This window comes from Pseudopodoces humilis, chromosome 3 (genome assembly GCF_049639895.1).
Source record: "Pseudopodoces humilis isolate 2021_Gansu_Grassland_sample_001 chromosome 3, ASM4963989v1, whole genome shotgun sequence".
NCBI lineage: Eukaryota > Metazoa > Chordata > Aves > Passeriformes > Paridae > Pseudopodoces > Pseudopodoces humilis.
This window is the reverse complement of record NC_142202.1, coordinates 43,876,462-43,903,589: the sequence shown is the minus strand read 5'-3', so window position 1 is coordinate 43,903,589 and position 27,128 is coordinate 43,876,462. Positions and strand designations below refer to the sequence as shown.

General features: G+C 41.4%; 2 protein-coding genes across 3 annotated transcripts in view; one reads left to right on the top strand and one right to left on the bottom strand.

Annotated features, from left to right (window-relative positions):
* The window catches only part of PCNX2 (pecanex 2), a 149,366-nt gene extending 140,388 nt beyond the window's left edge, over positions 1 to 8,978 (top strand). Inside the window, exons 33-34 of the mRNA XM_005518660.3 lie at positions 4,863 to 5,311; positions 7,371 to 8,978. Of these exons, the coding sequence (XP_005518717.2) occupies positions 4,863 to 5,311; positions 7,371 to 7,544 (623 nt within the window). The 3' untranslated portion in view covers positions 7,545 to 8,978. The remainder of the gene's footprint in view (positions 1 to 4,862; positions 5,312 to 7,370) is intronic.
* A 4,950-nt stretch (positions 8,979 to 13,928) lies between these two features.
* NTPCR (nucleoside-triphosphatase, cancer-related) lies at positions 13,929 to 26,198 on the bottom strand. 2 transcript variants are annotated; one of them, XM_005518537.2, is made up of 5 exons: positions 26,114 to 26,198; positions 23,573 to 23,735; positions 22,401 to 22,503; positions 19,540 to 19,749; positions 13,929 to 15,192 (listed from the first exon to the last, which is right to left on the bottom strand). In XM_005518537.2, exons 1-5 carry the CDS (start codon positions 26,145 to 26,147, stop codon positions 15,124 to 15,126), a joined length of 579 nt encoding a protein of 192 aa, XP_005518594.2. In that variant the 5' UTR covers positions 26,148 to 26,198; the 3' UTR covers positions 13,929 to 15,123. The 2 variants fall into 2 exon arrangements, with proteins under 2 accessions (XP_005518594.2, XP_087909202.1); XM_088053076.1 differs by lacking the exon at positions 19,540 to 19,749.
* Positions 26,199 to 27,128: the final 930 nt, after the last annotated feature.

The window sequence follows — 27,128 nt, the reverse complement described above, 5'->3', positions numbered from 1 at the left end:
CAGTCAGTGGCTCAGAGTCCTGATGGTGTCCCTTGAGGATCCATACTGGGATGGCTGTTATTAAATACCTTCATTAATGACAGACAAAGGGATTGAGTGCACCCTTCGCACAGATTACACTGGGCTGAGTGGTGCAGTTGACACACCTGAAGGATGGAATGCCATCCAGAAGGAGCTGCACAAGCTCATAAAGTGGGCCTATGGGAATTTCATGCAGTTTAACAAGTGCAAGGTGCTGCACCTGGGTCAGGGAATCCCCAGTATCAACACAGGCTGGGGATGAACAGATGGAGAGCAGCCCTGAGGAGAAGGACCTGGGGGATGAGGCTGGACATGACCCAGCCACGGGCACTCCCAGCCCAGAAACCAAACATGTCCTGGGCTGCATCCAAAGCAGTGTGGGCAGCAGGGCCAGGGAGGGGATTCTGCCCTTCTGATCTGCTCTGGTGAGACCTGAGCTGGAACCCTGCATCCAGATCAGGGGTACCAGCACAGGAAGGACATCAACTCATTGGAGCAGGTCCAGAGAAGGGATACTCTATTACATATATAGATTTATATATACATATATAGATTACATATGAGGAAAGGCAAAGAGAATTGGGTTTGTTCAACCTGGAGAAGAGAAGGCTTTGGTTTGCTGATTGCAACTTTTCAGTACGTGAAGGGAGTTCACAGGATGGAAAGTGACTTTTTACAAGAACATGGAGTGAACAAGGGGGAATGGCTTCAAACCGAAAGAGGGTCTAGGGGTTTAATTGGATATTAGGAAAGAATCTGTACTGTGAGGGCAGTGAGGCACTGGGACACATTGCCCAGAGAAGCTGTAGATGTCCCATTCCTGCAAGTATTCAAGGCTGGGTTGGATGGGGCTTTGAGCAACCTAATCTAGTAATAGGTGTCCGTGTCCAAACCAGGGACACTGAAACTAGACATGCCCTAGGGTCCCTTCCAACTCAAACCAACATTCTAAGTTTGCCAGTGGGTCACTGTGAGATCTATCACTGTGGAATCAGGACTTGTAAAGCAAACTAACTCTACATTTCAACAAGTTTGTGGTATTATTGTATAAATTAAAGCAGAGAACTTGAGGGGTTTGACACTTGTTTGTTTCCTCTTAGATCATTTTGACCTATCATTAAAGATAATGGGCAGGACTGGGATAAATCTTGCCCTGAATATAAATCACATTGTAAGAATAAAATAACTGAAGCTTTTAATTGTGTCTAGTGTTAGAGGAATCCTCATGTGCATACTCATAACTTGACACAACAGTAATCAGAGTAGCGAACTTAATTGTGATATAATGATCCTGAGCATACCATGCAATAAAGTAAGTTAATTGTGAGTTGTCTAAAAGAATATATTGATTTGGTGCCCAGAAAACCATAATCAAGAGAGAAAGTCACACTTAGATAAGAAAAACAACCTGGCTCTTGGCAAAATGAAGAGATGCACAAATGCAAGGAAACGGTAGCAAATGGAATCTGTATTCACTCCTGAGATACTGTAAAGAATGAAGGAGAATTTTTTGGCCATTAGGGGCAAAAAGATAAAAGTGGGCTTGTGGCTGTTTATTTTTAAAGAGTGTTTAGAATCAAAATAAATCCTAGCAGTGGTCTTGATCTATCACTATAGAAAGGCAGAGTTGCCAATATTCAATATGTAGAAATGAGAAAAGAAATGTCTGGTTTATACTGGGAAAAAACACAGATAATCTATTTCTGTGATCTGATCATGAAACATCCTGACAGCTACTGGAAAACATGAAAGAGCAGCTATCAAAGCTATATGTTTAATTGAGCAAAGCCAAATGACTCATTCAAGAAGGGTTTTAAGAGAGCTGGTTAAAAAAACAAGTTCTGCTCAATCTTCAAGAAGTATCAGGACATTAAGGCAATACCACAGCACTGGAAAAGAACTTAAGCTATGCCTGTTAAAAATTGTAATATTGTTGTCCTGCCACATACAGTCCTAGTGCCCTAATTGAAGGACATTTTTAGTTTGCAAGCACTTCAAAGAAGAGCCAAAAAAGGATCAGAACTCTGGGAAATACATCCTGTATTGAAATAGAAAGCACTTTCAAGCAATTGGTATTGTAAGAGATGCCTTGATCATAGTCTGTAAGTATTTACCAGAGCAATGATAGGTGACCAAAAGCCATTGGTGTGAGCAGACTTGGATGTAACAAAATCAAACAATTTCAGATTTGAAATCAAGAGCACATTTTTAATATTGAGAAAGTAAATAAATAGTGAAACAAGAGACTAAGAGTTAAGATCGATTCTCCATAACTGGAGATGCTGAATGCATTTTTAAAAATCACAGTAGCAATTAATAAAACCACACAGGAATTAATTCTGGTAAGTTCTATGGCCCATGCTGTATAGGACACCAGACTATAATCATAATAATCATAGCAATGCCTTCTGGATTCATAATCTATGCATCAAGTGCATTTAACTTCTTCATATTTCATATTGCGTTTTTCAGCCTGGTACCACTGAGTCTGCAAAATGCAATGAAAGCCCTGTATAAAAGTGCAATCAAGATCAGGAGCACTGGAAACATGTGGGGCTCTCCCCCAGAGTGCCCTTATTTCATGATGCAGTTTACAGAACAGCTTTTGTTTTTCTAAGTGTTTTCAGGGACGGAGTTTTTTTAGGCGTAGATGCGGGTGGTCTCCTGCCCAATGCTCCAACCACTGCATTTGGGATGAATATAGAATACTTTTGGACAGGGGTCAGCTTCCTAATTTAAATCACAGATGTTTGGCCACATTAGCCACAATGCAAACTAACACACCACAGCCCCTCTGTTCTTAATCCCAGTCCTTTATTTTTATTTAAGAAAGGTAACCTGTTGAAATAGCCATCAGATGTAGAAACCAAAGCACTTAAGCAGAACCCCAGGGTTTGAAGGACCTGAATCCCTGCGGAGGCCAGACGTACGCACAGCCATGGATAAGGCAGCCAGGCCTGGCGCTCATCACAGCACGTGAAGGACAGAGGACACTGGCAGAGGAGTACACAGGGGCCATGGAGTCACAGAATATCCTGAGCTGGAGGGGACCTACAGGGACCATCAAAGTCCAACTCCTGGCTCTGCAAGGACCACCCCAAGAATCACATCCTGTGCCTGAGAGCGTTGTCTGGGAGCTTCCAAGAGCCATGTGTGTCTGTCCCATCATTCTCCAGCAGAGATCTTGGGGCTCCTATTACTTAGGAAAATTATTTTTTTATTGTTTGGAGTACAAAAGTAGAGCTAAAGATACATTGTAAATGAGGTGTGAAAGTGTCCAGTGCTTGCCAAACCAACTAGGTTTCAGTGAATTCCAGTTAGGTTGTAGCCCAGCTCTGCTCATCTGACTCTGTGCCAAGTTACCTAAATTCTCTTTGCTTCAGCATTTGAAAAATGGGGATAATGATACCAGCCTCTGAAAAGCAGGTCTGGGGATGTAAAACAGCATGTTTCAGCTATATAATGTAAATGGCTTGGACATGAAATTGTGCACTGCTGGAACCTGAATGAATTCAAGAGTCATGTTTTTAGAAGATAGTGTGAGATTTATATTCCTTTATGCCAGCAAAATTTCAGTATTTAGAGGAGCTCGGGTATTGGGGAAAACCAAAGCAAAAAAAGAAAAAAAAATACCAACAGCCTGGAAATGCCTGCCAGAAAAACTTGTTTCTGTGTTGATGGGTCTCAACAGATTTCCTGGCATCAACTCCCCACCCTACAGCTATAGCTAGGAAACCAAAATGCCAGCTTAATGTTAATGTTTGGATTTTCCTGAAGAGCAAAAAAACCAAGCAGGCACTCTTATGACTGGGTATTTGCTGTGTAAGCCTGGGTTAGAGCCTGTCTACAGAAACAGTGAGCTCTGCTGGGGCCTGTAGCACACACCAACCCACGGAAGAATGCCTGGGTACAAGCAGGCCTCTGATGGGTTCACTGGCCAGTATTTTTTGATTTATTTTTCATACTATGGCTATTTAAATGCACATGCATAAGAAATACAGAAAATTTTTGCTTGACTGACAGAAGGTGTTGATATAAATATGAAATATGGGGATCTGTTTGTGCAGGAAGGATTTGTCTAGGCATGTCAGAATAGCTTATCTAATCTAGTTTCTGTATCCAGTAGTGCCTGCATTGAGATGCTTCTCAGAAAGGGACAAGAGCCTTGTGTGAGTCTCATTCAGACCTCCAACAGCATATCCTACCTAAAAGCATTCACATCTTTTCAAGTCTGTGATGTACTGTGAATGTCTCTCTTGGAACTCAGTTTACTGTCAGTCTTAAAAACTGTTTTGTGGCTGTATTCGTCCACTTCAGAACACTGTATTCTTCCACTTGGCTGAATTTTCAAATTCTCTCTCCTAATACGCAGGAATAATTCTTTTAAACGTGCCATTGTTTTAACTTATATGTTTTTGGTTTTATTGTTGCATTTAACTATACCAAGCCATTTAAGGTGGATTCCATTAGTGTGGATGTCAAAGAGAAGCAGAGTTACAGCAACACTATGCTCAGTCGTTCACTGGGCTGATTAAACTGTATGTAGCAGAACAGCTTTGAGCCTGTGATTAGACTGCTTTGCTTGGGGTCTCATTTCCCTGTCTTTTGACTCAGTGCACAACCTCTAGAGCTATTTTGACCAAAACTCAGAACACCTGTAGTAGAAAACACAGAAAGAAACCTAGGCTTAGTAGTTCATTACTTTTGCTATTCTTGGAGTTCTTATGCTAATAAAACCAGTGGTAATATGCCAACAGTAATATGTACACATGGGACATTGTCCATAGCATGGAGTTCATCAGAATGCCACTTACCTAAATATATTAATCTTTCTTTTGAAGGCAGGAGAAAACCCAGGAGTCAGTCTGTCCAGGCACACACTGCTTTAAACCAAAGGCCCCCTGCTTCAAGTCACTCTGGACCAATTGTAGAAAGCCGCCAGCCTTTCATCCAAACATCTACATCTGCCCACGAAATTGCCCAAAGGCTTTCTAGTAGTCAGCTATCATTCCACAACTCGGCAACATCTGTGTTTTCTCAGTCCCCTGCTGTTCCTGTTGCTGGCCAGCTGACTGTGCAGGACCGAGCTGCAGCAATGCTCAGGTCCAGCCTGGCCTCCTCCACCAGCTCAACTCTCAGCCTGTTGTTCGGCAAGAGAAGTTTTTCAAGTGCTTTGGTGATTTCTGGGCTCTCGGCTGCCGACGGAGGCAACACGAGTGACACGCAGTCATCCAGTAGCATGAACATCGCCATGGGGCCATCTGCCAGAGCAGCAAGCCAGGCAGCTCGGGTAAGGCTGGAGCTAAAACAGCAGTACTCAGAGTGTCAGGCCCATTCTGCTTGCCTGTCTACTTCTTAACTGTCCTCACCACCACTGGGTGATTTCCTTCTCAGTGGTCAGAAATTTTTTTCCAAAACAGTATTGGGATTTTGCTATTTTTTTTTTTGTTTTGCTGCATCACAATGAGGTTGTTTAGTATTAGTGTGTTTGTGAGAGTGTTTGTGAGTAACTGATGGGGGAGCTGTTATGCACACACCTGAAATTGCAAACTGGGGCAAAGTCGCTTTTCCTTTTCTTTCAAAACAGGGACTTAAGTCTCCATTTTCTGCAGCCCAAGTGATGAGTATCTTCATAGCAAACTAAATAGCTCTTTCTTTGCTTGCTTTAAGTTCTATGCAGGACTTAGAATTATTCTATCTGTAGGAAAAGGAACAGTTTCCCCTGAATAGTGCACTTATTCTGTCCCTCTCTCTGACCAGAATGAAATTCAATCTAGGAAATCTTGTTGCTGAAAGTTAGTCAAAGGAATCCTGTACTAAAGGAAACCAGCATGCCCTGTGATTAAACATTTTCTAACAGCAAAACACTACAATCAAAAAACTTTCAGCCTTCTTCCCAATATAGTCACAGTTTTATTCCTAGCTTCCCTGAAAAATTCAATTCACATTGTAGAGTTACTATTTTATTGTTTACTTAAGTATATTTATTTAACTTTGGTTGCCATCCATTGCTGTCCTGAATTTTGAAAATTTACCTCAGCACCAGAAAGGTGAAACATGTAAAGATGGACTAGAAATAAAAGGTGATTGTAGTTAAACAACATAATTAGACAAATTTTGCATTTGGCCTATCAAAATGGAAACGAATGTGGTGACAGTGAAAGACCGTGGATAGAAGTCCCAAGTACTTTTCTGTTACTGTCCTTCTGAACTGTGTATAACTTCCCTAGTTTCCAAAGAGTTCTCCAAACCTTATGTTAGAAGAGCTCCTTGGCCTGTGCATATTTTGCTCTCAACTCAAAAATACCATGTGTGGTACAGTTCCCTAGTTTCACCATGAACTTCAACAGGAGTCAACCGAATGTTACTCATCTAGGTCCAATGCTGCTTTGTTACTGTAAGAAGTATTAATATTACTACACATACAGCTGAATGTATCCAATGAGAAGGCACAATTCCAACTCCCAGGAGTTCATGGCCTAATTCGCAAGAACTCAGCCAGTCTGTGATACGGAGTACTAATGGTAGAATTCACCTTGTCCAACTTTTAGGTAGCTACCTAAATTTGGGCATGAGATCTCAGTAGGTTGTTGTTGAGGCTTCTGTTTTCAGTGAAGAGGCCTTCAACCACTTCATCATTGGAGCTATCAGGAGGAAATTCTCCCCTGAGAGACTTGTATCTCTCTGCCAACCATTGGTAGCCTAAATGACACAGCAAGACCACATGGTGACGTTTAGATGAGGCGAATCCTGGCCAAAGTGACTGCTCGGAGTCCAGGTGCCCGTTTGATTGAAAGTGGTAAAGAGCAAGCGTTTCATTTCAACGCTCACACAGCAAAGTTCTGGAATGCTTTTATCCTAATGGACTCCTTACAGTGGGGCGGCACTGCGCTTAACGTTTTCAGACTGATAATTGCATTCCAGTTTTGATGAAAAGGTCTCTTTGTAAGTTGGATTTAAAATGTGGTGTATAAAGCAAGCTCCAGAGCAACCTGATTTAACAACTTAGAAGTCAGCCCTGCTTGAAGCAGCAGTTTGGACTGGATGACCTCCAGAAGTCCTTTTCAATCCAAATTCTTTTACAGTTCTCTATACATGTACATCTGTGGTACTAAACCTCCAGTTCCTGGTCTGCTTTTCCTTCCAAATTTATGCGTTACACAAAGTGTGACAAGTACCTCTTCAGAACTCCCTTGTGAATAATGCATGTTTAAGAATCCCATGGAGTTTCACAGAATGACATCCCTACGTCAATTTTTAAACTTTTTTCACCTGTCACTTCAAAAAATAGCTGAAGTGTTACTTAGAAGTTTCCTAAACTAGTTGACTTTTTCTTTCTTACTTTCCAGCAAGCCGCTGAGACCTGTGAAGCAACAGATGCTACGGAACCAAGACCCCAGCGGGAGGCGGGTCCAGCCCATGCACTATTCATGAGTCGGAACCTGGAGTGCAGAAGGGCCAGCCAAGAAGATATGGCCCTGGAAGACACCGCTTCTCAGCAGAGCCTGTCTGAGGAGCAGTGAGGAGCATTCCTAGCACAAGGGCCACGCGCTTCTTAGCATTAAATACAGACAGAGTTAGGTCAGGAAGCCGCACATGGGTTTAGGTTCTCTCAAATGTAATAAGCAACCTTCAAATGTTTATTTTTCTAATTTCTACACAAGAATATTACAGGGCGGATGTTCTTCAGCTAATGGCCTTGGCATGGTTTGGGTTGGAAGATATCCTAAAAAACACACAGTGCCACTTCATCTCAGGTTCTTGTAAATCCTAGAACAATGAATACAACCTGTTTAACGTTCCGTCCCCTGGAATGGTTAGAATCACAAACAAATACAGTAGGAAATGTTAATACAACTCAGTGAAAAGCACACGAAAGACATCTCTTTCCTGCCATAACTAAAGAGCTGATTGCATGCAAACTAATTGAAATTTGGTATATAACATATAGCAAAAGGCAACTAAGAACAGAAGCAATGAATACATAAAAGGACAGTACAGTGTCCTGTAACATTAGAGCTAAATCTGATTATTTTTTCCAACAGCAAATCTCTTTTTTTTTTTGACGTGTTATGCAGGTGCTAATGCTGAATAGCAACACAGCATCTCAGACTGATATACTGCATGCAGCCATACTGAAATACTGTGTGAACGAGCCACGCTACACCAATTAACAAAAGCCAAGTGTAAGAAAAGAAAGTATCCAGTGCATGGGAAGTCTTCAAAGCATATGGTGCACCTTATTTGCAAAGCAGCTTTGCATAAATTAGGTATTATCTCGTGCTCCTGTTTGGTTTACAGCAGTGCTTCTCAAATTCTAAGCAAGAGTACCCTTAGGAGTCGCAAAAGGGCCATGGGGAATCCTCCTCAAGGACAGAGAAGTGCAAAGCAGGCTGTAATTACTGTCTGGAAGTGTTTGTGTTAGGAAGGGAACAGCTAAATACCTTTAATTGCTGGACACAGCTCACTGTCCATAAACACTTTTAGCCAGTAATTACAAAGCATTCTGATTTCCCTCCCCCAGAGAAAACTGAGCTGCTGCCAATAAAGACAGATGATACAAAAAGGGAGGCCATGCCTTCACAAGGTTTGAGAAACGCCGATTTACAGGAATGCATGACTACTTTGAAACCCAAAAGGCTACAGCAAATCCTTCCTCTACTATAGAGTCTAAACAAACACGCGTGTGTTTTTTTTTCAATTAAAAAAATTGCAGCTATCAGTGTCTTGCTGTTCCTCTTTACTGTAACTACCATAGATTGTTTCTAAATCTCAATACAATGATGTGCAGCCAGGCTGTCTTGTCCCAATTAACAAGATTTAACAAAAGATGCTGTAGCTAAGTCTCATTACCGTTAGGCAATACTCAGTTGCATTCTGAGCTTCCTACTGTGCCACACTTCAGATCTGAATAGTAGAACTAAGTACAACTGAGTGAAAATAAAATGATCCAAGTATGTTTTGTGGGTCTTCTATTTGCAATTGTTTTCACTTGCTTTCTGTCTTATAAAATTAAGAAACCTATTCGTTTTTAGTCCACTTCAGATCTTGATGATTTGATTATCAATAAAGCTTAGCATAACTGACTGCTCATGTTCACAAAGACAAAAGCAGAGTATTCATGTACAGCCCTCTAGACAGATGATCATCAGTGCAGTTCAGGCCCTCCTAATGTCTCCTCTAGCATCCAGGTGAGATGTGGAAGAGGAAATTGAATTCAGCTGCTCCCTTCTGACCAGTTCTGGCAGATGATGACTCTTGTCCCACCACACTGTTCATGGTTCACATGTTCACTGTTCAAGTGCTTCATTATGAAGCACTTCAAAGCATCCTTCAAATGAAGGATGGAGGTTATACAGTTAAGACTCCAACTAACAGCCACCAGCCCCTTTTCTGCTTTGGGGGCTTTTGCATGACAGTCCACAGGGTAAACCATAACTGCTTTGTCTTCCTGCATGGAGGCAGGGCATACAGGTGGCTCGGGAAAGCACCAAGAATTTTCCTGTATTCACCTAGCATCAATTAGGCCTCCAATTTTCACATCTTTAAGTTTGAATCAATTTCCATCGAAAATAAGTAATTCTAGTAGTCCAAATCAACCTAAATTATTCTGTGTATCCAATTCAAGCATACTAAACCAGACTGGGGAATGACTGCACAAATTCCTTCAGCAGCAAGCTGTATTTGCTTAGCACAGATTGAGGCCCTAGTGACAGCACCTTCCCCCAGCACCACATCTTCTGCAAGACTTCACCATCTCCATGGCCTCTGGTTCTGCATCCTAAAGTAATGCAGTCACCTTACAGTTCCTGACTTAGTCCAAGGCACTTTCCCCTGGAGCATAACTCCTCGGGGACAGCAGTTGTGCCATGAAGTCCAGACTCCTGCTGCACAGGGTGGCTGCTGGAAAGGGCAGGTTCTAACGCCTTTGTGGAGTCACAGCAAGCAAGCACAGCAAAACAGGAATCAAGGTAAGATTCAAAAATCGGTTCTTTTTTTGTAGCCATGTCTTACCCAGTTTTTATTTTACCTTGAAGTTGCTATTGTAGCATAGTGGGCTGAAAAAACCCAAGAGTGACCACAAACAAGCGTAACACAGGAAAAAAAAATAATAAAAATGACCACAAACTCTCCCATGTTACATTCCTCCGTAATTTTGGAGATAGTCTGATGTTATAGCAATAAGACTACTGCTATATGCAGCAGTTTTAAATATGAGCCAATCCTACAGAATAATCTGACATAATGGTTAGAAATGAAACCTGCAACTAGGCATGAGGTTGTATCAATTAAACACATCTTAGCCTTCCCCCATTTCTGCGTAAGGTAGAGATAGACCCAGTTAACTCTGCTTCTGAAGGTGCATTTCGGTCTCCGATGCACACCAAGCTAATAAATAGGAAACTAATCTTTACACAAGGCCTAATTTGAACAGTAAGTTGCTGCAAAAAGCTCTGCATAACACCAAAAGGCACATGAGCCCTCCACACCAGTGCCTGCATGCACATGAAGGCTTTGAGTCATACCTTTAATTCCTGAAAAACAGCTTGATATTTAACCTCACACAGGTGCCTCAGTTGCAAGATGGAAGTATGCCGCTTTTGGGGCAGGTTTTGGCCTTTAAATTAAAGGCAAATGTGATTTTCATTGCTTTTATGTCATCTGTGACCCTGTTGATGGGTTTCACAATGCTGAACACTGTCAAAACTTGACCCTAAAGTTGCTCAGGCTTAACGGTTTGCCTGCATGTCTGATCTCTTGCTACAGTTGTGATGCAGGAAGGATGGCACCACCACCATGTAAGGACCTTTTATCAAGAGTTCCATCAGGGTTTTTTGCATCAGGTGCTATGCTTGATTTCTCAGCTTATGCTAAGCTGCGAAGGCCACTTACTTATTCAGCCAGTCCAGAACGTTTTTGTCTTTACAACATGAAAATAGTGACGTTCCCATCTTGTTAGCAAGCTGAATGCATCCTTTGAGGAAATCAAGTTCTCAATCTACAAGATCATTTGTACATGCAGTTCTTTCATAGAAAAGTCAGAAGGGATGAAGAGATAGAGGCCCTCTCTGCCTCCCCCTAGCTTAACCTCAGATAACATCACTGCTGAAAAGAAACACTAGGAGTGATTTTATACACACTGTCGCAGCAACCAGAGAGGAATACGAACACAACAGGTTACAGGAGAGAGGATAATATAGTAAACACAAACACAGTACTTCAGCCTTTGCACTGAGCATGGAATACTTACCCCCCTCACATTTTGTTTTCCTAAAGTTTCCTTTCCCAAATAGGCTCTTGTTTACATCATACAGTAAAAGCCAGTTGCTACACTTGTAATGATGAACCACGGCCTGGAGATCTGGCAAAAAGAGTTTCAGTAACTTTTTACTAAAGCCAAGCACAGGCTGCTGAACTGCTCACATCCACCAGGAACACTGGCAAGCCCCAGCCTGGCCTTCAGCCCAGCTGTTTCCCACCACAGCAAACAAGTAGGAACCAGTGATGGACATAGTCTGCAAAGTTCATTCCTGTTCATCCAAAAATAAAAACCAGAGGTGCTGGCTGTTCCCTCCATTTTGTAGTGTCATGCAACTTCTCTGTGAAAAACTGAAGTTCTTGTTGCAAAGTCTCACCTCATTCCCACAAGCAGAAAACCTTGGCACTCACTTCACTGAAGACAAATCTCAATGAAAAGAACTTACCCATGTTAATCTTTTTCCCTTGACATGATGACCAGATAGTCTCAATATCTATGAATGATGTTCTGATACTATTAAGTTCTTAGGACTCTATGATGTTATTCACAGCTTTTTATAAAAACTATTTATTAGAATAAGGCAAGAAAAGTCATCTGCATTTGTCTCCAGCCCACCAACTGATGTCTTTTCTCTTACTAGGAAATTTAAGTTAAAGATTAACTGAATTTTGTGCAGCTCATTATAGAAGATTAGAATTACCAGTGAGATTCTCCAGCATGTAATAATCATCTTCTCTTCAACGCATTTTTTTAAAACACCCAATTATTGCCATATTCAGATTAGTCCCTGGATTAGGAGCTGGTACATCCTTAAATCTGCAACACAGACATATTACTTGTAATTAACTTTGCAGCAGGTCCAGTATGAAAGATTCACCTCTCTCACTCAGTTTTAAGAGTCAAAAATTGCTTAATGCATAATAAATAATGCAGGCCCTGTTTATTCCATGCTGTGTGCAATTTTACGCTGGAATTACAAGACTTGTTGCCAAAAATGTCCTTGATTCTCAGGATTTGAGACAGTAATTGGTACCTCACATTCTCCCTTTTTGTACCAATTAAAACCTGCAGGTGCACTAATGTTGTCATCTGGAATCTAGCTGGTACATCGGAGGTGCTTTCCACCAAATGCATTCTATTAATAAAACTGGCCCACCAGGGGAATTGTGAACGCTCCATTTGCTGTTAGAGTGCTCTCAAGGCCTTGCAAGTATTTCACTAGTGCAAGACCAGACAATAAATTTTTACCTTTAAAGTAAACACAGGTTGTCATAAAAACTTACATGCAGTTGGAAATACAACTTTCTCACTCACTCAATGTGTATATTGGATGCAGGCAAATTGTATCTTCAGGACCATCTGAGATTTAAAGGCCAGACATGACTGTTAAGGTCATCTACATTCTCCTGCTGAACACAGATCACATAATCTCTCTTTATTTCTCTTGAAAAGCACTCTAGCTCAGAGAGAAAAAAGGCTTAAAAAAAGGACCACTAATTAATGACACTCACCACTCTTGAGACAGGTAGCAGGAAACAAGAAACACTGATGGCAGTAGCAAAAATATGCATTAGTTTAAAAGGGCTGATATTTCACTCACAGCTCCAGAGAAGGAAAAATCCACCTGCATTTCCCAGTGGCTATTTAACCATGGTACAAAAGGTCTTCCTTGAACCATGAGACAATGGATTAAAAATATTATAAGCACTGATCTAAAGTTCCCCAAACTTCTTGTAATTGTTCTGGGATTTTTTTCCCCCACATTCTACTAAATGATGGGACTACAGTAGGCATCATGGCACTACATGCAGGGTAATATGTCTAATTTTATGAGGAATAAACACCACTTCAAGTGATCTCTTAGCAATACTGGCTGAACCAGAATTCAGAAGACTGACTCCTAACAGAACTACCATCCTTGGCCTCTACTAGGGAAGTGTCAAATCTCTCCAATTTTTATTTAGCTATAAAGGTCAGTTCTCATTTAAGACTCGACAGCAGTCCCACTAAAACTGTGCTAGATTTTGGGTAGCTCTTTAATCATTGAAGGCTATTCTTTTGCAGCATATTTTACAGCTTAAGAGACTTAACATTGGAACAGGAGGGCACCCAACACTTAGGTGCAGAGAGGTTTCTGTTCAAAAGCCTATGGCATACAGCCCTAACAAAGTTTACTTTGGTCCCAAGTACTCCACATCTAAAAAGGTATTTTGTCTGAGTAGAATGCCTAAAGTAGTTAAGGGATTAGTGTGTCTTTAGGACACAAACTTATTTTGCAAAAAGCAGACAGGAGCTGTACATTGTCAAGTGGAAACTCTAAGAGGAGTTTTCTTTTTCCCAAATATGATGAAGACAGTACTACCATCCAAATGGATTTGGGCAGACAGGTAGTCCTAACAAGGCAGTGAGGGAATGAGTCCATGGCATCCTTTAACAGGGCACGCACCTCCTACCACCTCTGGAGGTGCAGTGCTTGTACCAGACACCTGTTCGGCATACAGGAGAGAAAAAGGACATTTTCTTCATGCTCCCAGCAGGTGTTTGCAGGTGTGTGTAAAAATACCTGTCCCCAGCCAGCCCTATACAACTCTGGGTGTCAGTTTTACAATCATTTTTCAGTTTAAGAAATAAATCAATAAAATGATACTTGAAGATGCCTTTATATAGTTTGCTCATTTTAACAGTCATTGAACTGAACAGAAAGAAAAGTTAAGAAACAACTGAATTTTTAGCAACTTTCTTCAGCCAGAGATGACCGTAGATTTTACAGTGAACAGTGTGCACCTGGGAGGGAATTCTGTTTTCACAACATGCAAAACTGATTAACTGGCAGCACTTTTGCTGAAGAGATTTGCACTCCTCACCGGGAAGCAATTGTCTAAAACTCTCAAACACTTCTTACTTCACCATTAATCATGTACAGAATTGAACAAGGAAAAAGACCCGAACAAACATTAAGTATCAATAAACCTAACAGATTGTAAAATTAAAATAGACAAATGCAGTATTAAGTCAATCACAAAAAACCACAAGATTTGATGAACTTCATGGTCTGGAAGATTTTTATATCTATTATTTGTAAGGGGGTGTGGGACAGGATTGCCACCAGAAAATTGAAAATTAATTCAAAATGCACTCCTCTTATCAATTAGTGTCTGGGCCATGTAAGAGAGGGTAGATTTGGCTATTTTTCCTCCCAAAATTGAAATCTGTAAATATCACTCATGATCACAGGAAGTTTCCATGAAACGCTGGATAACCCATCTCACGCTGCAACTGCAGACAGGGGTGCTTAGGGGTAGGAGGAGAGCACATCTGTTTATTCCCTCTACCTGCTGATTTGTCTGCACCCATGCTGAAACACACTTGAACACACCTAAGCTGGGTCACCAACAGCTAAATATTTCTACATAAACCAGGCAGGACTCATACATTTTGGACAGGGTTCTGCTCTGTTGTATAAGGGCTATGTTGCAGATATTGAATTGACCTGTAGGCAGTACAGTCCAAACACACTCAAAGACTAAGATCTCAAACAGATTTTACAGTTAATTGTTTTCACATGAAGTAACTCAGATCCGAGTTGACCACCTAACTTCCAAATATCCAGATTAGAAGTGGATGTTAGCTACACATCTGTTCAATTTTTTTTAATTCAGTGAACTGAATTAATTACAATCCTCCTATCCCATTTTATTACCAGCTTTACCCTGCTTACCCTGAAGGCTCCAGTAAAGCCTCCGGGGGGCTAAAGCAGGAAGGGCAGACTCTAAACCATCCACAAAATGTTCTAATGTTTTGTTGAAATGAAAGGTTTAGTGTTTACAGGACAGAAAAGGTCTTCATTTTCTGCAGGATTCCACAGCTGCCAAGATGTCTTGCAAAATGCTGTTTCTGTTTTCCTTACTAACCTAGAGAAAGAGAAATTAAAACTGATGTAATTTCATTAATAGCTTCTATACCAGTGTTTACTTCAAAAACAATCAAAGCAGAAATTCCAATGAATTTCTTTTTCAGTACAGGAATGTGTAGTGTCAAACACCTGCCTTCTTCTGCTACTGAGAACACAGTATGCTAAACCCACAAAAGCCGCAATTGAATATTTAGTGATCTTTTGATTTAATTACCCATGGTATTTTGCAGTATTATTCAGGGCTTGAGTAACTAACAAGAATCACTCAAAGAACCAGCATGTACTTTTGTCATTACTAGAAATCCTTTTCAACTACCAAATTTAACTTTCCTACTATAAAGTGGAGTTCTTATGCCTTCATTACTTGAAAGGGTTGTATTTATTAAGATGACAGACCTAGTCAAAAACATCTGCAAAGAAAAAAATGTAACAGTCTTAGCAGTATAACTCTGTACTCTGAGAAACCTTATTGCTACAAGAGAGAAACACTGTGGAAAAGAAATAAAACTATTTGAGAAAGCTGGGGTGTTCTGTAGCACACTGAGATATGCCTTTGGCTGACCAGTCCATGGGAATGCGGGGCTTTAAAGTCCAGTATATGTGAATACAGATGACTGTAAACTGCCAAGCAAGTGCTGGTGCTTACTAGTCAGCTCAGCTCCCAGAGGCACAGAGCTGGGGGCTCTGTGTATGTGTAAATTATCCCTTCCTGACAGACTGGGTCCTCATCCAGAGCCCCGTGACCCACAGTACCATGCATTACTCACTCAAACAAAACCTGGGGAGGTGACTGGGTTTGTAAATTAGTAACAAGCAACTGTGAAGCATCAGCAAAAGCTTCATTTTAAAAGTCTAAGAAATTTTCCCCACTGTTCAGATCCCTGCAGAGAGGGCAGGAAGAAATCAGACAAAGATACATGAGCTGAAAAAATAACTAAGGGCATTCATACAAAGTAGTAGAAAAGCTGTTTGATGAGGAAAGAGACTCAACACCATGCACAGCATAAAACTCTCTACCAAGGTTCCATTGCACTCCCTATATCTGCATTTAGGATGTGAACACAAGAGTTTGTATCCCTTCCAGTGCTACAGTCAATAATGAACAGGAGAAAGGTATTACTACTATTATTGTTGTTATTGTTGTTGAATAGCTGATAGTTCTGAGGAATTTGACCCTAGGAGCTTACCACTATTTACAGTCACACACATCCTATCCAAGAGCTGAAAACCAACACTGTAAAACCTAGCGACAGTGGTCTCACCTACCACTGAATTCAAGACAGCAGATCAACACGGGACTAATGAAAAAGTGATGCTGAAAAAGAAAGCGGGGAGAGAGCAATGAAAAGGAAGATCTATCTGAAAATGTCACTGTTTTTATTGAGAATCAGTCCAAGCTTTACAAGATAAACAGAAAACCCCGCAAAAACAAAGAGAGCAAGACAACAAAGAATGCTCTTCAGTAAGGCTATTGGGACCCCAAGGTAAACAATACGCAGCACAGATGAGCCAAACTCTAAATCTCACAGCAAGTGTACTGATATCCTGACTTTCAGAGGACCTTCTGCACATTTAATAGCTTTTCCCACTGTCTCACAGCCAACAAAAACAATTCTACATTTTATCTATCCTTTTTCCACACATATATGCCAGCAGTCCAGTGAGAGCAGCAGAGAGAAAGCACCAAGTGCTAGGAAATTTTCACAACTGTTTTACAAAGGCTGTTTGATAGATATAAGTCTCCTCTTAAGATCTGGAGACATTCTGTGCAGGCAGCTTTCCCAGAGAGAACAAATCTCCCAGTATCTGTACTGAATGTACAAACAGATGGGTGTGTTTTGAGAAAGGAGTAGAAAATAACTGTAGATGCTGCTTATATTAAGCATTTATGTAATGGAGGAAATTGCCACCTAGACTCCAAGCAGGCAACTATAGAGGACAAAAGCTTTCTCCCTCTAACTGTTAAAAATACCATCAGGGAAACCACTCATGAACCAATCTGTTCAAAAGGAACCTTTCCTTCTCCCTATCCATTTTCTTTCTTAAGAAAACTATTTTCTTTCTTAACAGGCATACGCAACCATATTTCACTAATGGGTTTCATGCAAGCAAAATTAATAGATGGGAAAATGGGAGAAAATTAGTATCTGCCACCTGCTAAGGAAAACATGATCCTATTCATGTCACCATGTCTGCAAAACCTATGCAGACACAGGCAGTGCCAAAAGAGCCTCTGTAGTTTCACTGGAAAGTTTAGTTCTCAGCAAATGGAACTGGGCAACAACAGAAACAAATGTGTTAAATATCAGAGCTCCTATCGTTAAGTGCCCTAAACATAATAAATTAAACACTGGGGACCAAATGGTGAATTGCTTTTATGGCATCTGGGCCCACTTACGCCAACAAAATATGCTTTCAAGATGGGAGGGACTGTGAAACACCAAACAGCTGTTCTCTCATCAGAACTATCCTTGTGACACTCTGAGCAGGATGAAAAAACTGAGACGAGCTATCTGAATGCAGCCTAACTCCACATTAAGTGACAAAGCAGGCAGAATGCTTTTGGAAGGTAGCCACCTATTTCAGTACACTTCCTGGCACCATCCAAGTTAGTAAGAAATTACTGGCTGTGAGCTATTTGGGTACTCCAGGTTTCCCCATGCCACAGCCCTTGAACACAGCTGGTGACCCAGTATCCACTTCAGCTACTAACACCTCTGATTCCCCACGGGCAGGTTCTATCCCTGCTTATGCATACATTTTAACCAGCTGGGAAAAACCATGTAGTGTGTCACTGGAGCAAGAAAGACAGATGCTGTCCTGCACAAGACTTCAGCTTAGCAGGTCTGTGACACCCAGAAATGACTGCAGGCTTTCACACGTTTCACATCCACACTACTGGTTAATGGATTCACCAGAGATCTCTATTTAATTAAAGAAACCTGCATGTCCTAATCTCAGCAGTGTGAACAGGATGGGTCATTGTTCTAGTAAAGATCTTTTAGCTAGAGAAAACACTGCTCCATTGAAATTTACAGAAAGACTTTTGCTGGCTGGAGTCAGTACTTGAGAGAAAGATTTATCAGCAGACTGATACAGCTGAAAACCCAAGGCTGAGTAGCCCATGCCCTCTAAATATGACCTGATAAAAAGAGACAGTAGAAGCCTCAAAAACTGCTTTGAAAAGCCAAATGCTGCTTTCTAGTCCCGTTTCCTCTCACGAGAGGACCAAATGCACACACCACTGTCCTACCATGACTGCAGCCTTAAGCACTGAATGACTGGTTCTTCCAGCAAGGCTTCTCTTCCCCAGCCCTGCCCCTGTAAAGCAACTCCTAAAAAATTCACCTCTACATGTATTTCTGTTCAATAGCCTGACTACAAACACACATCAGCTTGGTACTGGAAAAAGTGGTTTATCTCTGAAAGGAATGGAGTTGAATGCTTATGCAAGGAAAGGAATCATCTCTCATCTTTTCTCCTACTGTTGTTTTAGCATTTAATTAAATCAGCATTTAATTTAAAATCAGAAATTGAAGATGATGATGGGACCTTCAGTTAAAGGAAAGCTGAGGAACTTTCAGCACTGCAGGTTTTTAAGCCAGCTTTGAATAGGAACCAACATAAATCAAAGGAGTGAGAGGTGCCTTTGTTTTTGTGAAGCATCAAGGACAGTTACTGATGGTTACAGAAACCTCACACGTGCACTCCTAGGAATAGGCTGTGTTTTGCTGTGGTTAAACTTTTGAGAACTGCCCTGTAACTGATCAGGAATGTACTTTCAGGCCCTAATAATATGAAAATTATGTCTGTAAAAGTAACATAACGAATTCCAAAATTGGTTCACTGACTCCAGAGAAAGTACACTCCATTTATAACTGTCCTTCTTCTATAAATCATTCCTGCAAACTCTACTGCTGCCTTTTTTCCTTTTATTTGTTCCTTGAATATGACTACTGGTAATATTTCTGCAAGCCAGTCTGGAAAAAAATCAAAAAAGCTTAAAAATCTGACTGTACCTTAAAAGATTTAACTCTTAGGAATAATGAATACCTATACAGCAATAATACTACAGCAAAGAAACCTTTTAAAACAACTATAGCATTACTTCTGCAGCCCCTCAGAAGCAAAGCCAGCTGTGTGAGACTGCTACAGTAAGTGCCAAATGGGATTTTTTTTTAATAAGGTGAACACCTGCCCATTAAGAATAAAATGGAAACTAAAAAACTTATTTAATGCAAGCTACCCACAGATATCAATTGGCAGTAACAGATTTTAAACAGAGCCAAATATAAACCAGTAACCTAGAACAGAAGGCTCTTTAAGAATATTAAATATTACTCACATTGAACACTCTAACATCTTTCCTACTTCTTATTTCTTCAACAAGATCCAGTGGCTTTCCCTTAGGTATTGGAATAGTTCCAAGCACCACAGTCCCCGAGCCAGCCAGCGTTTGACGAACAGCTTGAATGAAAGCCTGGCTGAAGAGTTCCATTTTACCAATCTCATCTATGACACAAATTCTTTTCTCTGTGTCACCATCCTGATTTACCTGTGGAAAAGTGCATCAAGAGACTGTAAACAGCAAAACTTAGAACCAAGCAACAGAAGTAATCTCTATGCTGACAAAAGAAACACCTCCAAAACAAACAAATTCAACTGTAATACTGGGGAAAGTGGGAAGTCAAAGCTACTGCTGGTAAATGATAGACTTAAAAATCTGTAATTACTTTTTTAGGACAGATTTTCAGAAGGATGGAAAAAACCATAACACCATAACCAGAATAACACCAACTACAATAGGAAATATCCATATCAGACTTCCTTTGAAGCAAAATTCTCACAATGGTCCCACATATGAGCTACTGGACAACTAAGAACTGCATTTTGCCTACAAGCAGCTCTCAATCATTCTGAGGGTCAGCAATTTTTAAAAACTCTACTCTTCCCATTAAATTATGCATTTAGTGATTACATTTAATTATGTGATCAGTAGTCACACAAAACAGGTATCTAAAAAAGGAAGACCTCCATTAAATCTAGATTTGGAAGTTTCTCCTCTTGTAGTTGGGCTGATGGAGCATTTCACTCAGAGCTACTGGCTGTCTTCAAAGCTGTCTGGATAACAACTAGGTTTTCTGCAAGCCTCTCTCACATTAGAACAGATACATATTGAGATATACCTTATTCTATAGCCCTAGCCACTGGATAGTAGGAGAGACACAGTTAGCCACATTTGTTTGTTTTTTTCATGAAGTGAATGCTGTGCCAAACAGTGCTGTGCTGCAGGTGGTTGGAGCAGCAGGAAGTCCAGGAGAAAACAAGGGTGATTGCCACTGAGGAAACGGCAGCTCGCAAAGCAGAGGAGCTCTTCAACTGCACTGCCTACCCTATTTTGGCAAAAGTGACTAGGCTGTACTCCATTATTTATAGAAATGAGGAGAAAATCAACTCAATTCAAAACCAATATAAGTCCATGAATATGTACCAATACAAGCCATATTACACAGAAACTGAAGAAAAGAGAAAAAATAGCAAAACATCTCCCCTTGTGAAGGCAAAGTATTTGCTTCTGGGAAAGTGAAAGAACTGTATAACATGCATCCTAAAATCCTTTCAAGTTAAGTCCCTACTGAGTAGCTGTTTTATCTAAAAATCCTTTCATAGATCAGTGAGCCAAAAAGCCAATACTAGTCACTAGGTCACATATTGAGGAAGAGAGCATTTTGTTTTGAAAAAAAACTGAGAAAACTATCAGTCCTGCCTGATAAAGTTTGCAGAACCAGAGAGTTCTTCCACTGCAGGATCTTTTCCATTCTCACTGGAGTGAACAAAGCCTTAAGACCTGAATTTGTCCTCAAGTCTAAATGGGCATGTGCCCATTCTGCGCTGCTCTCTCATCAAACCAGAGCATACCTATGACTCTCCTGCCCTCAATCTTCATTTGTCTCTCCTTGTTTCAGTTGTCTGATCTTCCTCACTCTCCTCTTCCCTTTTGGGCCATCTTCATGTGTGACCACATTCCCACAAAACAGATAAACAGCATTTCCTATGAGCACAGGCACATCCACTGTGTGACTCTGCTGGGCCCAGCTCTTCTCTTCACCTTCTAGTACTTGCAGAAAGCTATGTAAGTAATGGAAAAAATTCAACACTGCTAACACTTTTCTAGGAAGATCTCTCCTGGATTTCAGTGGTAAAAGGATTTCAAGTACACCACTGGGCTAATTAAGTATTTTTTTAATGAACTATCTATTTGGTAACATCATAAATACGGTTACAGTGAAATTTAACATATAAAAAATTGTCCCTGTATTATTTTCCTTCTCCCTTGCCCCAACATCCTCGCTTTCCTACTCTCAGACTTCAATGTTCTTTGACAAAAACAAGATCACATTTTTGCTCCTTGTACCTCTTTGGGATTTTTTGTTTTAAGTTCACCAAAAAATCCCTTCTTCTTGTCCCCTTGAGCTTTGGCAGTGTAGAAAAATCACAACAGGATTTTTTTAGTAGTACAGCTCAGCAGCTGCTGCACACTGTTTTTGGTATGTTATTGCCAAAATCAAATCTGTTCTTGTTTAATTTTGGAGAGGGGAAAGGTTGGAGTGAGAGAGAGGAAGGAGAAGAGAGAAAGCAGTGACAGAATATTAGCAAAAGGATTGTGTGGGAAGTCTTGTCACAGCCAGAGCACTCCCTGTGCAGCAGGCTAAATCCCAAATAATCAGGCTGGTATTATCAGTCTGCAGGTATTTATACAATGGTAATCAAAAAATACTCACTGGATTCAAGAAGCAAATGCTTCAACTGTAAGAAGACAGGAATCAGAGGAAGAGGGGAAAGAAAGTCTGAAGAGGAGCAGCAGCAAAATCCTTTTTCTTAGACCCACTGATTCCATCCAGTTCTCTGTGGTAAGCCACTTTGTGTATTTCCAGTATGAGACAGTGACATAGGAAGAAATTTCCTACCTGCTGCCTCTTCGGGTCAAGGAGGTCCTGTTCACAGGACTACAAGCTCTCCAGCACCATAATAATGATAAGAGAACAAGCCAGATTTGCCCCTCCAGTTTCCTGACCCCGAAGTCAATCAGAACTAGCAATACCCAAGAAACAGGCCATTAATTACTATCAAAAACTAAGCTCTGTAGAAGGGCCTTCAAATAACACTGAAGCATACAATTATCAGCAGCTTTCATGGAATACTCACATTTCTCAGCATAGGTAGAACCAACTGCTCAAATGAGACAAGGTCTACAACATATGGTCCAACCCGGTATTCACATCTTGAAGCAGAAGAACCAGAACTGGGACTGAAAAAGAGATAATTAATTACTTCAAAGTAATGAGTTCAGTGAGAATTCATTGCAGTCATTTCAAGTGAGTTTATAAGAAGTTATCCAAATAAATCAAATCCCCTTAACTCCTTCTTAAAAAGGGAAAGAAATTCTAAACCACGCAGTAAGTCATACTGCAGATAGCTTGTTGTCAGATAATAAATATGCATCCTTCACAACTATGCAAGCTCAAATTTCAACAGTGTATTGAAGGACAATGGCATTTAAAAGTCAGCAGGTATATTTACACTGAAATCGAAACTCTTGTCTGCAGTTCAGATCTTTGAATTTTGTAATGTGACACTACAGACAGCATCATAGCAGTATCATCTCAGTATGGGCTACAAAACCCTTAATCTTAGAAAAATACTCACTTTGCATGTGCTGTACCACAGTGTGCTAGCTGCTCTTCCATTAGAAGAGTGAAAATTATTTTAACATCAGCTCTGTGTGAATGAAGTGCTAAGGTCACACTGGACATAAACTAAGTTTTGCATTAAGTATGAAAATCTAAGTCTAATGAATCGGGCAAGACTGTGAGGCACTCTGCACTTCAGAGGCCCCCCTCTGGGGCTCTGAAACCCTTTTTTTCTTAAAATTCACAGGTGAGTTTTGCACACCAGACAAATGTTCTTTAAAACAATCCTATATGCAATTTCCCTTTTCATTTTCCACTTCTGTTTCCATAAATCGGCTAGTGGAAACACAAATCTTCCTCCCTGCCCACAATAAGCTACTTAGCTGCATCCCAAAGGGACTTGGCCTCACAGTAAAAGGCTCAGCAGTGCCTTCTCTATCTGGTATAAAATAGCCAGCAAAACAAAACACCCCTGCCCAGCACATTTTCAATACTTCACTGTGCAACAGAGACACTGCCTACATATACTATACAGATATCACCCAGGACACAAAAACCAAGCAAAGAACTTGACCACGAAAGCCATGTGTGCTGGAAATCACCTTCTGGAGGAGCATTTAGTATGCCAAAAGATTGGAACAGACACATAAAACAATAAGCTGCTTACAGTTATTAAAACTTTAGTACCTGACTCTAGATAAAGGTCCTCGGTTTCCAGACAGAGTGACAACATCAAATCCTGTTCTCCTGCCACCTTCTCTAACTTCCTGTGTGTAAAATCCATCAATGGGAACACCTGAGGATTTTAGAGCTTGAGTGACTTTCTGGATCAAAGTAGTCTTTCCAACCCCTAAAAATAAAGAAGGGGAAAAAAAGCACACAGCATTAATCTTCTTCTGCACTAAAAGCCCATTTTTATAAAAGCTGCAGTAATGATTCAGTTCAGCGGGAACATTGATTACTTTTGAAGGCTGCAAATTACTTTTTCTACATAGTAGGAAAGAACAGAAGCATCTTTTAAAGTTCATCCTGTACTGACACTATAAAGTTTCTCAACAGAATGGTACAAATATCCCAGGCTACCAATGAATTTGCTAGCTTAGATGATGCACGAGCAGGCCACAAAACTTACCACAAGGCAAGGTGATACAAAACTGATATCAAAGCTTGCCGGAAGACTGACTGATGAATCTTCCTTTCTACCACTGATATTCAGTACTTTTAAGGTCAGAGCTAAATTCACCCTTTTAGGTCAAAGTTCACTGCTATTACCAGATGCCTAACTGGCACAAATGACACACTTCTTCCACTGATGTCCTAGAAATCAGAATGACACTCAATGTCCCTCAGATACCAAACCCTTACAAAGTTCCAACAACTGAAAAATGTTTCTTCTGATAACTGAATCAAGAGACATTTTGTCTAGATACAGAGAAAAGCTTGTTTATTGTGAGGCCAGTGAAGCCATGTATCAGGTCGTCCAGAGAGGCTGTGCAATCTTCACATACTTTAATGTCTTCAAGACATGACTGGATAAAGCCTTAAGCAACCTGCTCTAGCCTCATAGCTGATACTCCTTTAAACCTCAAGCCCATTTGTACATGAATTATCTTCTGACTCTATAATTAATTTTCTTACTCTAAGACAGGTCCTTAAAACCCTCATCACCTGATATCTCCTCACGGTCTGATGCACCTTTTACAATGTGAACGCTGGCGATGTTCCAGACATCCTTTCAGTTTCCCCCCTGTGCCACTGTACAAGTATATCTCTCAGCGATCACCTTTATTGCTTGTCACAAAATTTTGTGCTATCACTTCATTTTTAATCACTGCTCTAAAAAATTCAGATGATAGAAAATAATCCTGCAGAATAAACCTTCAAATTCCTGGAGATGAGGGACACAGACCAAATGTGAGATGCCTAAAGATGCCCATGGAAATAATTTCAACAGGCACACACCAAACTTCTAATTTAGACTTTAAGCAGATTTAGGAACTGCTTTCCTAATAGTCAATACTAATGACAAAATATTCTGTAGCTTCAAAAGCATTTAGTCAAATGCTTAAACAAACTTTCCAAATTTGAAGAAGGGGGCTTCCTGGAAGTTGAATAACAAAAAAGTGACAAATGTGGCACCTTCAGTATCTAACATCTTTTCAAGGCCTTGTAGCCTGTAAGTGAATTTATACTAATTTTGCTAAGTGGATTTGCTATCTCTGTTTACATTCATGCAGTAAACTGCCAAACAAGCTAGAGTAATTCAAACTAAGTTTAAGAAAGCTTGCAGTTAGACATTTAGCTCATCAAAACAGTACATCAAATTTCAGATAAATGAAGAAAGACAAGACCTAAGCACTCCTAACCTCTCCATCTCCTGAAAGGTTGCCTTTATTCAAGTGGTTGGAAAACCACTGTGAAGCGGGTGGAATGTATTCCTATCTCAGCCTAACAGCAGCATTTAAAATTAATTCCAGTCAAGACAGGCATCTGCAAGAGGTTCACAAAAAGGAGAATTAGGCCCACTGCTTTACTCTCACACCACAAAGGAAAGCTATGCAATCATAATAACTGGGTAATGTCTTTATCAACCGCAGAGTCTGACCCTCATACTATGTCCCACTCAGCCTCCACAATAATCAGATTCCCTTACCATGATAAATTACTCCACTGCTTCAATCAAGGCCTGCCCATCCAGTTATTACCTACACCTGCACTTCACTGAGGCTGGAAGTGCTAAATCACTACAATTAAGTTACAGGAAAGATGAGCCCTAAGAAATTATTTATCTTTATCGCTGCAGCTTATATTGTAGCAGGATTAGTTGTCCAGGAAGTGCTGGGGTTTTTTTTTTTCCCCCAACACTGAAGTCCAGGGCAGAAGCACCTGGAAAATATCATGCTTTGGAGGACTGGATGGAGAGGTAAAGTGGCATTTCACCTGGAACAAACAAAGTAGTGCAACAGCTCTGACCTCGAAACGAGGGGGAGAAGCTCTGGGATCTCAGCCGGGCCCAGCTGCAGCTGGAGGCGCTCCCGGGGCTTCCTTGGAGCCCGGGGCCCGGCAACAGCTGCCTTCCTCCGGCTCTAAGCGCCTCACGGGCCGGGCCGGGCCGGGCCAAGCCAGGCTAGGCCAGGCTGTATGTCACGGCATCCCCTCGGCCGCGCCACCGCCCCTGCCCGCCTCCCCGGCCTCCTCCCGCCCCCATTACCTGGGGGCCCCCATTACCTGGGGGTCCCGTGAGAAACACGTGCTTGGACATGACGGGGCCGCGCTCCGCCCCCGGCCCCGCTCCCGGCCCCGCTCCGCCCCCGGCCCGGCCCCGCTCCCGCTCCGCCCCCGGCCCGGCCCCGCTCCCGCTCCTTCCCGAGCGGGCCCTGCCCCCCGAGACCTCGGGCGCGGCGGGCCCTGCCCGGCCTGAGGCCGCCTCGGAGGCGGGGCCAGGCGGAGACTGCTGCCGTGGTGTTTACCAGAGGATGGACCCGTCTTAAGGTTTGGGAAGAGGGATGAAAAGCGATTGGTTTCCTAGCTGAGGGCCAGCGTCTTTTTTATCCAGTTAGCTTAACCTGTCATATGTCTGAGTATGTTAATACAATTAGTAGAATGTTAAAGTGTGGGAATAGAGCTTAAAGATCAGCCTGCGACAGGGAAACCTCCCACTAGACCAGGTTGCTCAAGGGCTCACCCAGCCTGGCCCTGAACACTGCCAGAGCTGGGACATCCACAGCCATCCTGGGCAACCTGTTCCAGTGACTCACCACCCTCACAGTGAAACAATTCTTTCTAATATCAAACCTAAACTTTCCCTTGTTCAGTTGACCTTGTTCAGTTGATACCTATTACTCCTTGTCCTTATCACTACGTTCCTGACGAAAGTCCCTCTCTGGCATCACTGTATCCCCCTTCAGATCCTGGAAGGTTGCTGAAGGTCTCCACACAAACTTCTCCAAGCTGAGCAGACACAACTTTTTCAGCCTGCCTCGACAGGGAAGGTGCTCCAGTCACTTTACTAACTTTGTGGCCTCTTCTGGACTTTCTCCAACACTTCTATGTTCTTCTTATGGTGGGGACACCAGAACTGTACACAGTTCTCCAGATGGGGTCTACAAATGCAGAGATATAATAATAAACTCTCCCTAGAGCTTTTTACCTGTTTCAAGTAAGCAATGTATTCCAGGGTGTAGCAAACAAGCAAATTAAAAGATGAACGGTTTGTCTGATACCTCGATGCAGAAAGCAAATG